Source organism: Festucalex cinctus, chromosome 13, assembly GCF_051991245.1.
Source record: "Festucalex cinctus isolate MCC-2025b chromosome 13, RoL_Fcin_1.0, whole genome shotgun sequence".
Taxonomy (NCBI): domain Eukaryota; kingdom Metazoa; phylum Chordata; class Actinopteri; order Syngnathiformes; family Syngnathidae; genus Festucalex; species Festucalex cinctus.
In genome coordinates this window covers 16863345-16881438 of record NC_135423.1, presented here as the reverse complement: position 1 = coordinate 16881438, position 18094 = coordinate 16863345, and the positions used below count along the sequence as shown (strand labels likewise).

At 39.8% G+C, this 18094-nt stretch overlaps 1 protein-coding gene across 1 annotated transcript; it reads left to right on the top strand.

Annotated features, from left to right (window-relative positions):
* Positions 1-277: 277 nt before the first annotated feature.
* Positions 278-8208, top strand: abhd15a (abhydrolase domain containing 15a). Its single transcript, XM_077542141.1, has 3 exons — positions 278-1041; positions 4504-4856; positions 7537-8208. The coding sequence occupies exons 1-3, from the start codon at positions 583-585 to the stop codon at positions 8180-8182; spliced, it is 1458 nt and encodes a 485-aa protein (XP_077398267.1). The 5' UTR covers positions 278-582; the 3' UTR covers positions 8183-8208.
* The last annotated feature ends 9886 nt before the right edge of the window (positions 8209-18094 follow it).

The window sequence follows — 18094 nt, the reverse complement described above, 5'->3', positions numbered from 1 at the left end:
ACGCCTGCGTATCGAAACGTGTATTGTAATGAGGCTCGGAACGATATATATCCGAATCGATTTTTTTGACCCCCACCTAGAAAACAGGTTGGATAGGGGTACTTGAACAACACTGGCATAGAGAATGGAGGGTTGGATATTGGTTGTTTATATTTATTTATTTATTTGTATTATCAGATGTTGTATCAATGTAATAAAAATAAATAATTGAGTATGTTACTGTATATTCAAAAATACGAATAATGTGTTCTGCAAGCTACTTGAGTGCCTGCTTCGTGCACCTGCCCATCACGGTGGGAGGGGTCGGACGTGAAGGGAGGTGTTTCCATTCAGCTTTTGCAGACACTTTCGCACTTTCTGTTTGGGTACAGACGCGTGGACTCTGCTGAGACATGATGAACGTATTTTATGAGCGAAAAAAAAAAAAAAGATTTTGTGTTTTTTGCGCGTGGCTCTATTACGCTGGAGGAAAGCAGCCACGCACATTTGCTGTGGAGTGGGACGCGGATTTAAGACAAATTAGTTTTAATTGTGCACAAGTGTCCCGCTGATTAAAGCGTCCGCGCTGCACTTATTGTGACCATGCTGGAATGGCTCGTGGTCTTGTGCGCTGCGGTTCTGGTGGCAATACTCTGGTCCAGCTCCAAAGTTTCTGACACCGAGAAGCGTGCACCGAAAGAACCGGACAGTCCACTGAAAGACGACCACCACATGCGCAGCGTGGAGCTCATCTGCAAACCTTCCGCCCTGGCCAACTATCTCTTGAAGAACTGCGCCACTTTCAGCAACTACTCGCCGTGTGTCGGCTGGACGTGGCGGGCCAATGCCGTCCTGCAGAGCTTGTACGAGGCGTGCTGGTCCTACCGCAGCCCGGTCCACTTTGTGCGGGACAACCTACAGCTGAGCGACGATGGACTGGTAGCTTTGGACTGGGCTTTTCCTTCCCACCAGAAGAGGCGCAGGACTTCCAGCCACTCCACCAGCCCGGTTCTTCTCATCATCCCCAATTCTTTCGGCAAGATCACCAGAAATGTGCTGCAGGTAAAGTGGAGATGAGGAGACTTAACAAAGTACATCTGGATGCACAGGCTAACATACAATAAATAGATGATGTTTAGGGACATTAATATGATTGTGCAGTGATATAGATTACATAGAACTCTACTGCATTATGTTGAGAACGATTTCTAATATTTTGCCCCTTATGATGCTAAATAATGTGACCAACTTAAGTGCAGTGCAGCCACAATAAAACTAAATTAACTATGATTGTGATTTTGTCAGTCAAAACTCGTCTTAATTCCATAAAGCATCCTGTGCTGCTGTGCCACATATTTTGGTGTGGAAAAAGAAAAGATAATATACAGGGTATGCCTTTTGACCTTTTAAAAATAGACTAATTTTATTTGGAACAAGTTATGCAATAATGTATTTAAAAAAATAAATATTACATCTCTGTAGACCTAATGATGTTAAATGATTACTGGATTAATATTTATGATTAAAGAATTCTTGACACAGCTTTTGAATTGAACTCATAAGTTGCTGCTCTTTCTAATGTTGCGATCAGTGACAACAAAGAAGAGTCTGCAAAAAGTGTGTGCTGCACTTGCTATTGAATACTTGAAGATCATGTTGTGGATGACACCTTTTTATAAAAGATTGTCATTTGGCAATGTTTTTTAGGCACATCTGCACAGTGTAAGTGCAACACAAGACTAATATTCTACTTTAAAACATCAATAATGTCTTTTAATTAGACCCGCAGAGAGCTATTGATTTAACAGCATCAGCACTGAGCATTATCATTGTGAAATTTTGGAACTGGCTCTCATAGAGTCTAATTTTAGATACATCGGTACACAATAAATTGGCGTCATCAACTGTGAAAGTATGACTGATTGTTGACAGTTTAATTTAATTGGACAGCTGATGAAGTAGCCAGCAAGTGCATTATGGGAAAAAAAAAATTACAGTGCGGCTTGTGCATCTACAGATTTGTTCTACTTTTGTCATCAGAGAGTTGCACTTTTTAAAAATGGACACGGCTCGGTGTTTTGATGCCGTATCAATGTCATTTATTCCCACTATTTAAAAGCTCTAGTGTGAAATAGAATAGAGTAGATGCTGAGGCAGTGTCAGTCAGTGTTACTGTTCTCCCAATACACTGACTGAGGTAATTGAATGAGTCAATCTAAAGCATCACTTGACTTGAGGGCTCCACGGGAAGGACAGCATTGCGTCGAGTGAATGCTGTGCACAATTTGGACTCTTGACACGGTGCGAGCTCATTACAGTTTTATACCGTGTGCGCTCAATGCAAATGTCAAATAGTGGAGCAGCAGTAACCAGATTAAAACAATGACGGAGGAGTGAAAAATGCTGGAAACAACGTAAAGAGAAGAATCCAGGCAATGGTGTGTGTTTTGTTCATTCTGTGTACCATTTCCATGGTAGACTTGATATTTTTTGAGGATGAGGCACCACAAGGGACATACACCACTTATAAGTAAATGAGGCACACTATGAACTATACTCAGAGTACATCAATCATGACAATTAACTACATAATGTTTGGTTATCAGCTTGGTTGATGCTTTACTGATCCCAAGAAAAGATATTTGGTAGCAGTAATAACAATAACAGGAATAACAGGCTCCGGCCTTCCTGGGTGGAGTTTGCATGTTCTCCCCGTGCCCGCGTGGGTCTCCTCCGGGTACTCCCACGTTTCAAAGACATGCATGGCAGGTTAATTGGGTGCTTCAAATTGTCCCTAGGTGTGCTTGTGTGTGTGTGTGGATGGTTGTCCCTCTCTGTGTGCCCTGCGATTGACTGGCAACCGGTTCAGTACCCCGCCTACTGCCCAAAGCCAGCTGAGATGGGCTCCAGCACCCCCACGACCCTTGTGAGGAATAAGCAGTCAAGAAAATGGATGGATGGCTTTACTGTACAGTGTACTTTGTTTTAGGAAATAATCAAAATGACTATTGACCAGAATAAGAAAATCCTCTGTTTTGTTTTTGTTTGTTTTTTGGAGGAGTGGATACAATCTTTTATAGTTTAATCAGCTAATGTTATCTTCGAGAGGTAGTCTTGGAGTCCTCACTTAAGGAATTTATCACTCAGCTGACAAACAGTTCTGCCTGCAAACTGTTGGAAAAGCTGCCCGTCATCATTTTAGTCTACACAAGCTCAGACTTGAACAATCAGACCACTGAGGCAGAGCCAGTAGCAATTATCATAAAAATATTGACAATTTCAATATCTAAACTATATTGACAATTACTTATCATTACCAACACAGCTTATTGCAAATAAAACCTGCAAGAAAACTAGTCAGCATTCTTTGCACATTTAATGGCATTATAAAGACAAGTAGAGCAAGTCAAAAAAGGTCATATCAAGCATGCAGTATGCAGAGTGGTGTTTCTTATTTCTGTTACCAGTTCACGTCGACTCTTCTTTTCCAGGCAGATATTCCATTAAGTATCATGAAGAGCTTGCTGTCGATATACCTGTAGAGTGAATGTAACTTTGCCAATCAAGAGGGTGTACTCATGTAGCGATGTCTGTGTTCTATCATTTATGTCGACATTTAAGTGAGCAGTGAAATCTTGTAATTTTTCTATATTCACTATAAATGTAGTGTATTAATCTTACCTGAGAAATGAAGCAGAGCCTCCTCTCTTCAGAATTCTAACTCTGTTACTGTTTAATGTGAAATCTTACTATATCACATTGAACTTAAGAGTTTAACTCTTTGCTTTTTGTACATGGTGGAGTGACAATTTGAAACCGAGAATTTCACTGACCACAGTTAATCTAATTGTCCTTCCTGTATGGTAGACTGTATGCACAATTTCCCTCTGTGGTTGGTTTACTTTGAGCATATGCTTGCAATGATAACAATGAGTTTGCGTGATAACAATGTCAGGGTCGACCTTCACGTCTGTCCATTGTCAAGTTTAAAGCCAATTGTCAAAAGGCAATATCCGGGCTCCTGATAAGCTCCAGATGACCTTTCATATTTGGCTTGTATTATATGGGCAATTCACGGTGATGAAAATGAACATTTGCTGATAAATTCAACATTTTAAGTTAGCGACACTTCATCATCATGAACTTTTATTGTGGCCAACTTTTTTCCATTCAATTTGAAATGAGCCATGGGACTATAATAGAAAACACATTTAGTAAGATGGAGGGAGACTCAGTTGTAAAAGCTTATTTTATTGTTGATTTACATTCAACGTGCTGCTGCGTTTCGTGCAGATGGAGTGGGTTCAATTCCTGGCCAGTACAATGGCCACCTGCCAACAACGTTCAATAACAACTTCTGGCACCACAGGCTAATCACATATGTACTATATTCTGAAGGTAAAAGGGTAAGATGAGCGGTCATTGCAGTGGATGCTGTTTATATTCTTGCAAAGTTTCCATCATAGCGTTCTGTAACCTGTGGAGATAACAGACACATTTGTCTCTGTTTATTTCCTCCCACAGTTGTGTGAAACAGCCCTTTCCCATGGATACCTCCCTGCAGTCTTCAACCGCCGCAGCCACAACGGCGCTCCGCTCACCACTGTCAAACTGCAACAGTTTGGAGACCCCGCAGACCTGCGAGAGGCCGTGCGCTACATCCGCTACCGCCAGCCTGCCGGCAAACTGTATGCAGTGAGCGAGAGTACAGGCTCCGGCCTCCTCCTCTCTTACCTGGGGGAGTGTGGCTCATCCAGCTACATGACGGCGGCCGTCTGCCTGTCGCCTGTCTTTCGCTGCCAGAGCTGGTTTGAGAATGGCCTCTGCTGGCCCATGCAATGGGCCTTGGTGCTGTACCAGAAAATGTGCCTCAGCAGGTATGAAGTGGGAACGTGGTGAGAAGTCAACAGTTTTTTTTTTTTCTCCTTTAAAAAGTCAACCTATTTTTTTATTTTTATTTTTATTTTTTGTGACATGTCTATTCAGCCCCACTAGTCTAAATGTGGTTAATATTGCGTTAGTGGAATATGAGTTAAGCAGCAAAATCCAGCTGTGTTTATCCATCTCAGGGGGCAGCTTGCTGTCAACTGAAGATGACATCAATGATGCGCAGGCTTCAGGTAGCAACCAATCGCAGCTCAGCTTCAGAAAACAGGTGAGCTGTGATTGGTCGTTGCCTGAGCATTGAACAACATTGATGTCATGTCATCTTCAGTCGACAGGAAGTGGCAAAATGGCCGCCCCCAGAGATGGATAAAAAAAAAAAAAAAAGTCTGGATTTGGCTTCATAACTCATATTCCACAAATGTAATATTAATCAATAAGTAAGTAGGTGAGGACCTGGTGATGGAGGGCTTTACTATGGGTGAGTCTGAGAATTTTGAATTGGATGCGGCTAGGAATTGGACGCCGGAGACGGTTCTGGAGGGTGGGTGATGTGGTCACGGTAACAGGTATTGGTGAAGAGGGAACTGGCAAGGATCCGGTAGTGGGGTGGGGGTGAGAGGGAAGAGTTGTCAAAGGAGAGGCAAAAGTCTAGAGTTGGTGAGGTGAGGCATTTGAGACCTATTATGATAATGTCAGTTTTGGTACCGTGAAGTTTGAGAAAGTTTGTTTGCATCCAGGAGATAATATCAGAAAGAGGTGGATTGGGCCTGATGATCAGTGGCATAACAGTGAAAATAGAGGCCATGGTGATGGATAATCTGACTGTGAGGAAGGATGAAGACGAGAGGGCCAAGTACCGAGCCCTGAGGGACACCTTTGGGACAGGTGGGCCAATAGAGGAGGAGGAGATATTGATACAAATGAACTGTTTTCAGTCTAAGAAGTATGATTGTCAGCCAGGTGAGGGCGTCATCCGTGATGTAGATAAACGATTTCAGACGCTAAAGCAGAATGGAATGATTAAATGTGTCGAAGGCGGCAGAGAGATCTCGCAGGATGAGAATGGTGACTAGGCCAGAGTCAGAGGAGAGGACAACCTAATATGGACGAATGGCCGCTGCAATTAATTTTGTTCTTGCAGAATTACTCACCGTTTTCTTGTTGAACAGCGAGAGGCACTTCATGCATTTTTAGCTGGTAAAAATGTGTGCTTTTTTTTTTTTTGCTACAATCATTCATCTCAAGAAGTAATAGATCATTTGGGTTTAATCCATCCATCCACACAATCATTCAAAAACAATTCCATTCCTACTTGACAGCGTTGCTAACAATCCCACCTGAGCCTGTACTCAGATTTAATGTATAGAATAGTGTATCATTTACTCAGAAAATTGTGTTTTCTGCATAGTGTAGTACTTCCCACAGTATGTGTTGTAGCAGAACATTTTTTATTTATTTTTTAGAACACAAATCCCAATGCAAACCTATTTGTGGGAAGCTAATATAATGATGTCAGACAAAAATCAATAATGCGTAGGGCAGGCAGGATATTAGATGGTCTTGTGTTGGCAGCAGTAAGGATTAAATGAGACAGAAAATTAAAATATAGCGCTGAAGTTTGCAGTATTTTATTTATTTTTTATTTTTTAAACCACAGCATTAACTAAACTCAACAAGATAGTGAATTTGTCAAATACACTGAACGATATCGGGTGATTAAATATGAAACAGCAAATTCAGCATGAATTTCATGAGGGGGTCCGTCAATGTTGCGTTCACTTGTGCGTTTTGCTCTGTATGTTGGGGAGGGGGGGTCAACATAAATTATAATATACTGTATTAAGACAAGCAGATGTACAACATTGGACAATATTTTCCTGAATGTACTGCTACAGTGGATTTCAAGTAAAAATAATCAGCATGGACAACACACTTTTTTTAGCAGCTCAATAGTATTTGGAAAATTTATCAATCATTGTTGATAAAAACCCTAATTTTTAATTGGTGCCAGTGCCACATATTTCACCAAATCCTAACTTTCCTTCACGGAGATGATTTTTTGAATTTTTTTTCCCCCCCAGACCCTCACTGCCGCCACCAAAATTTGCTGCTGTTTTTTTGTGTGTCCCCTGCCCTCATTTTCATCTTCAACAAGTGCAAAGCCAATTGCACTCCACATAGCTTGCTGTTTGTTGGGCTGAGATCAGACCTTTTGATTTGGTCAATGAAAAAATGTTTTGACATTCAAAAAGTGTCCAGTTGTCTTCTGCAGTATGGTGACTCTGTGTAAAAACACTAAGGATTTACACTTCAGAAAACTAAAGGTGACTTAAATATTAAATTTCTTTATTAAAAAAACAAAAAACAAAAACCTGTTTACACTTTTATCGCATTTTAGCATTATTTTATTTCCAATCTACCCTGGTGGTATTTGAAGACAAAATAAAAAAAAAAAATCCACTTTCCAAATACTTAACTGTATTGACTAACCACTGCACAGCAAAGCACAAACAATTTAGGATGTTTACGTTACCGTGGCAACTGATTGATTCTGAGAGACATCGTGACAAAAGAATCACTTCTCCACTCACTGGCTGTTAGCAATAATGAGAGGCATGCTATTGAGCTTCTGCTTTTTCTTTATTTGTCTTTTTGTGTATCTGTGCTTAGATACAGGACGTCGTTGAGTGCTACCATACATACGGACGCCCTCTTTTCTACCACTTCCCTACGTAGCCTGGAGGAAGTTCTGTTCTGTCAAAGTGAACAGGTGGGCTGTAAATCGCCAACACCAACTGGGACCAGTGGCAGCACTTCTGCTTCCTGGGAAGCTTACTGGGAACGCAATGAACCCTTAAGAGATGTGGATGAAGTGGCCATCCCAGTCCTGAGTGTATGCGCTCAGGATGACCCTGTCCGGGGAAATACCCAGTCCACAGTACCTTGGGAACTTTTTGAGAGCAACCCACATTTTTTTCTCCTTCTAACAAACCGAGGCGGCCATTGTGGTTTTTCCACGCAATGCGAAGGAAGTTCTACTGGGCCAGCTAACCCAGCGGCGGCACCGAGCAGTGTGACGGAGATCCGTGGGACCAACTGGAGCCACCGGGCTCTTTTGGAATTCTTTAGGGCGACCACAGACTTCTTTGCTGCGGAGGAGAGGACGAAACAGCTTGTTGCGAAGAGGAGAGTGCTGGGGGGAGGCGCCGGAGGGCGAGGCTTTAGACACCGAAGTGTCAGTACATGTAAACGAGTGCCTGCGTGTTCCCATAATATCCATGCCATTTACAACTGGCAGAGATCCTATACACGATGAATGAAATAAATGAAAAATGAAACTGATGTGCTTTTAGTGTTTCCAAAACAAAGCAATTGGACCTTTCTATTGTAGTTGTTATGTTCTGGGGTTGGATCACAAAATACGCAGACACAAACAAGATTTTTTTTGTTTTTTTTTTTTTTTTTTTTTTCCTCCGCATAACATCTAGACCCAAAGCTAACTTGGGCTGTAAGGTGCACCGAGGAACAGATTTAATAATCTGACAAACACACACTTCTCGTTTAGGCTTAAATAGACAGACAGGCTGTGGCTAAACATGTGGGTAACAGGACTGACATGGAATTATCTGATTGGCTGTTGACCAGAAAAAGAGATTAAAGATTCTTGACATCACATACCTCATAACATCACATAGCTTAAACCAGTTGAAACTGGATGCCGATTACATCAGTTCACAACAGACACTTGACCTCACGGTCATGACCCAAACTTAACCTTGGCGTGACCCAGACATGACAGTAGTGGTTTACAAGGATCGAAATAAGCAGTTTTGCGTCGTAGTTTGTAGGTCAAAATTGATATTTTGCGCCTCATTAATAGCAAAATTGAGACTCAAACACCATCACAACAGTCAAAAGAAAGTAGAAGGAAGATCTGCCAAGATTGATCCAAAAAAAGCTTTCCTGGGCTCACATCACCTAGTGCGGGAAGTCAAGAGTTTGAGGGAAGCTTTGTGCTACTAACACAGAAGAAGCTAGCTAACAACAGCTTCGGCTGGCTACAAGTGCCTAAACATGCTGTGGAGTCGATTCTAAGACAGTAGATCACCGGTGTGGCCAGCGAATAAGCAAATTTTCTGACAAGTGTCTTACTCATGATTGGATGATGAAAAAAAGATGGAAAAGCCAGGCTAAATGCTAAGCTAACATAAAATTGACGCCATTTACAGCTAGCATGTTTCACACCACAGTAAGTGCTTGGGTGATTGTTAAAACAGATTTATAACTGGAAAATCAAACAGGCTCAATTGAACAAGACCTGGAAATAAATTAACTTCTGTTACAGTGTGCAGGAGTGTGAATAGTAGGCCTATAGTACGAATTATTCAGCATTTAGGCCTATCTGTTTTGATTTTACAAGAGAATCCTGAGTTTGTTGGATTGCTTTCTCGCAATAGGAAACAAATATCAATAGGCAGCAATTTTATTTTATATGCTGGGGTTCACATTTTCGATCACTTTTACAACAACTAGAAAAACAAAATGTCACATCACTGTTAAGCTATTTTTAGAACAGGCCCAGAGGTTTGGTGACCCCTGCGTTACCGTCTTACTCAAGGACGATTTGACATGGTCACAAGAATCAAACCCACAACTTCCCGGTTGAGAGATGACGACTCTACCACTGAGCCATACTGCCCTGAGATATGAAAACAGAAGGGTTACCCATAATCCTGTAAAGCAGCAGCATTTCGAGTGACAGGTCAATGAAGTTAACCATCCTGCAAATGTTTCACACTAAAGACGTCAGCAATGACTTTGGTTATTGGTTTGGTTAGAGTTGAATTTCAGTGTGTTTAAAATGAAGCACCTTTCTATCTCGACTCAGTTTTCCACAAAGGTTTGAGAAAGATAAGATTTACTTGTCACTTCAATGCCCTTATTAAAAATTGGGCTTGATGCGAGTAAGTGATTTTCCGTAATAAAATCAGCATTTCAGCTGTCACCTTAACATAGAGTCAGGACTGAGTAAGTAAGTGTAATGTTGGATAGCTTTTTTTGTAGTTGACACTGCAGGAAATTTAATTGGATATTACTCTGCACTTAGCTTAAAGCTGTGTTTTGGCTTTGGCCCTATATACTTCACATCTAAATTATTTGACATGTAAAATATGGGAAACATTGATAGGCAGCATTTGACTGGCTCTTGGCTGAGCTCTGGAGTTTGCATGTTCTCTACCTGTCATATTCCAAAAACATATATATTAGTTTACATGAAGATTCTGTGTGCCAAAAGTCTGCTGGAATCCAGCTCAGCTTTTAACCCTGAACAGGGTAAGTGAAAGGAAATTGTTGGATGCAAATGTTGGTAGTGTACTATTTTATCCATGTATGTCAGAATTTCATGATGCTGTTGGTGTCATAAAATTATTTTACATAGCATGATTAAGATTCTCAGCAGCCATTCCTCCCCCATTCATTGAATTCAAAACGCAATTTAACGTCATTGCGATATTGCTTTAGAAAATATCAGTAAGTGAAAGGTCAAATGTAGTGTTGACTATACATATTCCATGCTCGTTCTACAAATTGGTTCGACATTTACCACTTCATGACAGAGTATTTATATAGCTCTTTGTGGTGAATTGAAAAAAAAAAAATGAGGATGAAACGTTTGAAACGCAGATACAATGTTGTTCTTAATGCACGTGCTCTCTTCTCAAGGCTTACAGAGACCCTCATTTATAGCACGTCCCCATGGCCATTTCATGTTGAGATTGCGTGTGCCCGTTGAGCATTATCCACTCAGACAGCTGGAACACAGCAGTATACACATACACACCCACACGCACAGAGTGCCGGCAGACACAATGTCCACTTGCATAATGGCCAACTTCACTCACACTCACAAATGAGATGCCATGCAGGGTACATGAACTACAAAATGTAGCTAACAATATAATGGAAGAAATTGATGCGTGTACAGTAACCTTGTTGCCAAAGGTTGCAAAGGCTACCGAGGCAAGAAATACAGTGCGATTTTTTTTCCTCCAATACAATTTTGTCATGCCATTTTTGTCATGTTGACCTTCAAAAAATAAATAAATTAAAAAAGAAATGCAAGGTTGTTGTATACAACTGCAATGTGTTTCACCAGACGTCTCCTTGGTTGATATTCCACTACAGGTCGACAGAGAGAAGCACAATTAAAGTGTAGTTGCGCTACCTACTGGCTAAGTTCGGAAATTACATGTCAACGCACGCAAGCACAAAGACACACAAATCATGTCATACTTGAATATATATTTGTCAGTTTATGATGTTTGTTTACAGAGCATCAACTCGGTTCTATATTAAAAAAAAAAAAAAAAACTGTAACAAGTAAAAATAAGTTGGAACGGGTGTCTCTGCCTAACCTAACTATACTGACAATGTTTACAACAAAGGAATTCTTGGCTATTTTCGCTTTTCTGGACCGCGGTTGACGGCTTCTTTCTTTGGTGGTGGTCCTTATGCATGCCAGATCCATCGCGCCAGCATCTACTGAAACTCAAACAGAAGTTGCCTCTCCCTCCCACAGCCCCTTGAATCAGTGGGTGCTGGTGTCTGTGGATCTCACTTTGCTTTATCTATACTTCCCTCCTTCCTCTCTTTAGTTTTTCCTCTGGTCACTTGAGATCTCAATTTATTGGAAGTTTGAGGTTTCTGGGGTTGGCATAAGACTCTGGTTTTGTAACCACGCAGGAGGGGTTTGGTTGGTGCTGGATTTCACTTTGATGGATTGGATGTACTGGCTTCTATGGATCTCACTCTACCTCATCGATCCTTCCCTCCTTCCTCTCTTTAGTTTTTCCTCTGGTCTCTTAAGATCTCGCTAATTTGCTGGAATTTAGAGGCTTCCGGGGTTGGCGTAAGACTTTAATTTTGTAACCATGGGGAAGGCAGGAAGTGTTTGGTCGGTGCTGGATTTCACTTTGATTTATCTTTATTTTTTTTCTCTTTATTTTTTCTCCTGACCATTTGAACCTCACGACTCTGGCAAGATTCTGAAGTACCTGGTTAAGGCGAAGGGTAATGGGATATTTATAAGGCTTTAGGTGAATTAATGAGTATAAATTTATACGTATTTGCACGCACACGCACGCACGCAAACGCACACACGCAAACGCACACACGCAAACGCACGCACACATACACACACACACACACACACACACAAAAAAAAAGAGCAATGATGATAAGACGTTGAATCGGTAAGACTACCGAATGAACTATTCTGAGCTCTTAAAAAAAAAAAAGAAAGAAAGAAATTAGAAGAATCAAAAATTTGCCGTTATTTATTTTTTTTAGGGCAATTTTATGAATCAAAAGTGGTCCAAATATTAGTTTTGATTGACTACACTATAGTGTCTTTCTTCATTATTTGTCTTTGTTCTAATGCTTTTCCTGTAGATGGCAGAATGTACAATTAACCTCTTTCGAGTACAGTATGTCCATGAAGTACATCTCCCCTGGTTTAGATATTAGCTGCTCAATGTCACTTTAATATTTTAGACTGGTGTAAGTGTGCAACAAAACAATGAATACAGTAACATAATTTCATGGAATTGAGAAAACCGCCACAGAGAGCAGAAAACTTACATTTTGAAATTGTGCTCCAACTGTATGTAAAAATGACTAAAAGAACATTCAGTTCAGTTAGCTTTTTATATACAGGACTGTCTCAGAAAATTAGAATATTGTAATAAAGTTCTTTATTTTCTGTAATGCAATTAACAAAAACAGAAATGTCATACATTCTGGATTCATTACAAATCAACTGAAATATTGCAAGCCTTTTATTATTATTTTATTATTTTAATATTGCTGATTATGGCTTACAGCTTAAGAAAACTCAAGTATCCTATCTCAAAATATTGGAAAATTTCCTCAGACCAAGTAACTTTTTTTTTTTAAGCAAGGTATTAGTAGTACAGTAGTAGTAATAGTAGTAGTTGTAGTAGTGTATTTCTTTTCGAAGTGAAGATCACTTGACCAACTTGCACATCAAATTCTTCAAGCGTGTCATCGGATGTTACCATGGAGACCGCCTCTGCTCCATGAGTGTCCAGAAGATGGCAGCATTGACAAGGTTACTTCCTGGAATGTTCCATGCGTCAACTTCCTCAGGCGTCACAGTCACACTGACAGTCACAATGACGCAGCTCGATCTGTTTTGGCTTGGAAACTGTCTGTATATTTAGTACCTCTTTTAAAATTAGAGCTTATAGCACATGGGAGAATAAATTTCGCAATCTGCTGAGTCAAACTGGACCTGGCTCAAATAGTCACCAATATTGTACTGACAAATAAGAGGATTACAATTTTGAAAGCCTAAAGACTTGACTTTAAAGATATTTAAGCTATCTGTTATCCTTTACCACAGGTCATTCCCTTTCTCTCCCATTTCCTCCACATACATTAAAAAAAGAAATGTTCTAGGCAGTTTTCATCCACTCAAGTATTTCCACTGGACCATTTTCCAGTGACGTATGGAGTTTAAAGTCATGCTGCAAGCATTTGTGGCTAGCCTGCAGCTAATTCCTTAACTGTCACATTATATCCTAGGTGTGGCCATCCTCTAAGCTTGGTGTGTCCACCAGTTGCTAAACTGTTTTATGCCCCATTGGTTCTGTAAGGAACAGGGGGTCAGACATCAGGGGGGACATGCCCTTTTTATCTCGTTGTTATATTATTAAGGGATGGTGTGTGAATGAGTGTGTGTGTATGCATGAGGGGGTGTGTTTGTCTGTGTTTTCACATGTTGCATGTGTATGCATGTCCTCTTGTCTCTTTGACTCGAGGTTGCTTGCAGGTAACCACCTCTCCTTCGGGCTAATCTAGAGTCAGATAAAGCTAAAGAATCCAATGGAACATGACAGCCCAAATGTCCATGCACAAATGCTTGGCAATTACAATCAAAGCATATTTGCAGTGGGCACACGAGTTTGTGAACAAGCAAGGTATTATACAGTGCATGTGTACAATGTACAGTACATATACTGCGTGTATGTTTACTTTTCTATGACGTATTATTGCATTTACTGTTGTTATGTACTTCATCACAGAATGTTATTTATTAGTTTTCATGACTGTTTTTGTTTTTAGCGATTTTGTTCCCTGGGGGAAACTCCCACTGCTTAACATTAATCTCCAATTATAAAATGAACCTTCAGAATAACTGCAGTTAAATAAATAAATTAATTATTACATAAGAATGGAGGATGTTTTCCTAGTAGAAATCATGTCTGAATTCAAGGACCGTGACGTCTGTCTCTCATTCTTTATTTTCATCTCAAGTCTGCATGTCAGTGACATTTTACTGGTTGTTTCCATGTCTGATGTCTCATTCTCTCCAATGTGCAGTATTGTGAATTCTGTTCAAGACAGTGGCTTGTCTGACCAAGTGGCCGTAGATGGAGGCCAGGAAGCAGCAGGTGAGCCACCAGAGCGCAGCGGGGGTAATTCTGCCCTCTTTTGCGGCACACCAGTCCTTTACAGGCAGACCTTTACGCTCTTATTATATCCTGGGGACTTTTTCTTCTTCTGTTTCTCTCTCCCGCTCTGCTTGTCCTACATCTCTCCATTCTTTGTGCCTCATAAATGAAGTCAAAGAAACATCTCATCAGCAAAGCCTTATCTTGTTCAAAAGGCAGGCTTTTTTGGTTTGTTTTTACACCGAGGGGGTAATGTTTTTGGTGGTGTGCAATCAGGTAAATAAATCCTGCATACCAATGTAGATAATCCACCACTCCCTCAAGCATCATTCTTTTTATCTATTTACAATATTTAATTATTTATTTTAAAAAATCACTGATGATGTAATGGTACATTCACTTGACTTCGGTGCAACCAGCGTGGGTCCACTTCCCAGACTTGATACGAGCACTGTGGTGGTGGTAGTCAACTATTTAAAACAACCACAAAGCTTAGCCTTTCAGTCTGCTAGCTCAATGCTAATTCATAATAGCATTAATGTGTTGCATTGCAATAACTCTTCATGCAATGGGCTAAATACAAACAGTGAAGCAGTACATGTAAATGTGGATAAGTCATATATTCTTTAGCCTCTATGAAGAACAACTCGTATGAGTTCTATACAGATGAGATGAGAGGAGTTGAGCCGCCCCAATAAACTTTATATCCGTTTGGTTTATACTGCCCCAGGTGGCCAGGGAGGGCATATCAGAAAAAAGCAGCATAATGGACATTCAATTGATGCCATGTGACAATATGTGTCATTCTTTTTACAACATCCATCCATCCATTTTCTGAACCACTTATTCCTCACAATGGTCCCGAGGGTGCTGGAGCCCATCCCAGCTGGCTTCGGGTTGTAGGCGAGGTATCATTACAATTATTTATTTATTTATTTATTTATTTATTTGAGGGTGGGGGAATAAGGAGTGGATTCTTTACATTCCATTCAATGAGAACATTTGAGAAGTGTTTTGAGTTAGGAGCATTGTCACAGAAACAAACTAAACTTGCATCTCAAGGCACCACTGTATTCATGTGGCCATTTTAACTGACCTTGAACCATTGACCTGACTGTCATAAAAGTGTTGAAATAAGTTTTTAATTTAATTAACCAGTGTTTAAAAATATAAAGCTATTAAAACACTTAATGAAGAAGTTGATTCACGTCAACCATAAATGTCAGTAAGTGGAAAAAGAAGTTGATCAACGTTATTGTAAAACATAAAAGACAATGAAACACTGTTTTAACTATGGGGGGTGGGGTGATGATGCTGGTGTCTTGCTTAATGTGCATATACGTCTTATATTCCTCTTTACTAAACAACAATATTTGGAACTGCTTCTTCTTTAGGAATGAATAGGGAAAAGTAACAAAAAGACAAAGAAAAATTTTAAAAAAAAGACAAATTTATTTATTTATTTATTTATTTATTTATTTATTTTTGTGACTTAAACTACAATCATGAATTGTCCTACCACAAGGGCAGTCTACCTTAAATGACCCACTATATATCCTGTGTAGCAGGAAGGAGTGGATTTCATCAGGAGACCAAGAAGGAGATGTAAAGGCAAATAAGAAAAGTCATAAGAAAGAGTATTAGACCAAGACTATGAACATGGAGTGCCAGCAGGGAGGAGACAAGCATATATATTTCAATTCGGTGGGAGAGAAAAATATGAACATTCTCTTACATAAATAAGCTTGAGTTGAGTTGAGTTGAGCTGAGCTGAGTTGAGTAACTGCACTTCTGCCAATAGCTTGTTCTCTATTCTTGCAGACTTTAATGAGAATGGCCTCAAGATGTCACTGTTTTTACTTTGCAGTTTAACATCTTAGGCATGCAAGGAATGCATTCAGAAATTCTGTATTGTATGGATTCATAATAAATTGTTTTATTTATTTTTTTCATTTGATTTGATATGACTTAGAGAGGTTAGAAAAAGTCAACCAAATAAATCAGTTCAAATGATTCAGTTTAAATGTTGGATGTAAGCCATTATAACTTCAACTTTTACACCGATGAGTAACTTTCCTCAATGGGTTTGGGGGAATTTTCCTTCATGTAAAGATTTGGATACTTCCTCCATATGAGTTTGGTATCTTGTGATCAAGCGTGAGCAAGTTTCATTTAGAGAAGCCAAAAATATGACTCATTGTAACTTCCTGAATAACCAAACTAGACATTCCATGAACTTGAAATGACATTTCTTATTGTCCTAATACATAATTTATGGTGCATACACTTTGGGTATCAGGGTAAATCAGGATTATGTAATGTCAAGAGTTGTTAAATTCCCTTTCAACTTAGAAGCACATCGCGCAATACATTTAAAATAGGACACTTGCCGCAACTTAATCAGCTTATTGTAGTGCAGTGTCAGACAGGTTAATGTGGCAGGAAACTTTCGCCCCACTCAAGTTGCATTGTGAAGTGTATGATTCCTAATATTGGAAGCGTCTTCTTACTAAATGTGAGATGGTATTTTCATACCCTAAAAACAATTGATAAAATATAATACCATATAAATACCAGATTAGGTAGCAGATTGGACAAGTGGTTAGCATAGATACAGTATAAGTGCAGCAGAGATAAGAACTACTTGTATCACAGTGAAGACACAATATTTTTTGTGGTTTGTTTTGAATGGATCACCATGCCATGCCATGTAAAATTGCATGCTACGACATGTACAAAGCAGAATTGACCCACCTTTCTCTGGATCTTTCTGACTTAACAGTGTCTGTCCTACCACACCCGCCCACAGACACAGTGTACGGTGATTAACTGACTGTGGCGAATGGTCACCCAACTACGTCACTGTGCAGTACAAGTTCCTAGTAGGGGACGGAGTGACTAAATGCCAGGGGCCAAAGTATATTACTGCGACCTAGTTAAAGAAAAATAGGACAAAAGAAATAGTGAAAAACTATTTAATGCTTTATCTCCACAATTCAGGCTTTGCAGGTTTTCAGCGCTTAGCTGAATTTTGACAGCTCTAATGTATTTAGAAACAAATATATGATTTCCCAGGGACTTGAGCAAAATATTGAGTGAACATTACTAAAATGAATCTGCGTCTCTTTTAAGTAATCACCACCTAGATGTAATTATCCTTCTTACCTGATGTGTTGTGTTAAAAATAGGTTGTGATCATAACCTTAAAGGATTAAAGGAATAGAAACCAAATCTAATGTCTGTGTGTCATGCAAAGACAAGAGTGCTGTACAAGACATGACTTTTGGTATAGCTTCTTTTTTTCGAGCTCACTGTGGCCCTCGGGAACTGGGATATGTCGTCTTCAAGTGTTTGAACAAACAGCTTGTGTTACAGTGTAAAACTGTGCTAACACACACTTGGCATCTTGTCTCACCTTTCTCGAGTGGTGTAAAATAACACTACAGTACACCACACTTTGCTGGGTCCCGCATTTGTGCCGGCTATGTCAGAGTTGCGCATTGGACGTCACCAGCTATGATGTGGACTAGCATATTGACATCATAATGGGAGTAAGCCATCCAAAACAGTTAGAAGTGAACCTTCTTATTTGCTAAATAACATTTCTATTTGTTTAAATACATAAATGCTGAATGACTAGTGTGTGCATATCGATATATTGATATCACAGTATCAAACCAACCATCCTGACTGGGAAGAGTGTAAGGGAAAAAAAATGTACAGTAGGTCAGCGCATTCAAAGCCTGTCACAT

Excerpts from the sequence above, each read along its gene's own strand:
- abhd15a (XM_077542141.1), top strand. The coding sequence starts at position 583 with ATGCTGGAATGGCTCGTGGTCTTGTGCGCTGCGGTTCTGGTGGCAATA. Across the intron at positions 1,042-4,503 it reads TCACCAGAAATGTGCTGCAG|TTGTGTGAAACAGCCCTTTC; the intron begins GTAAAGTGGAGA and ends TTCCTCCCACAG. Across the intron at positions 4,857-7,536 it reads CAGAAAATGTGCCTCAGCAG|ATACAGGACGTCGTTGAGTG; the intron begins GTATGAAGTGGG and ends ATCTGTGCTTAG.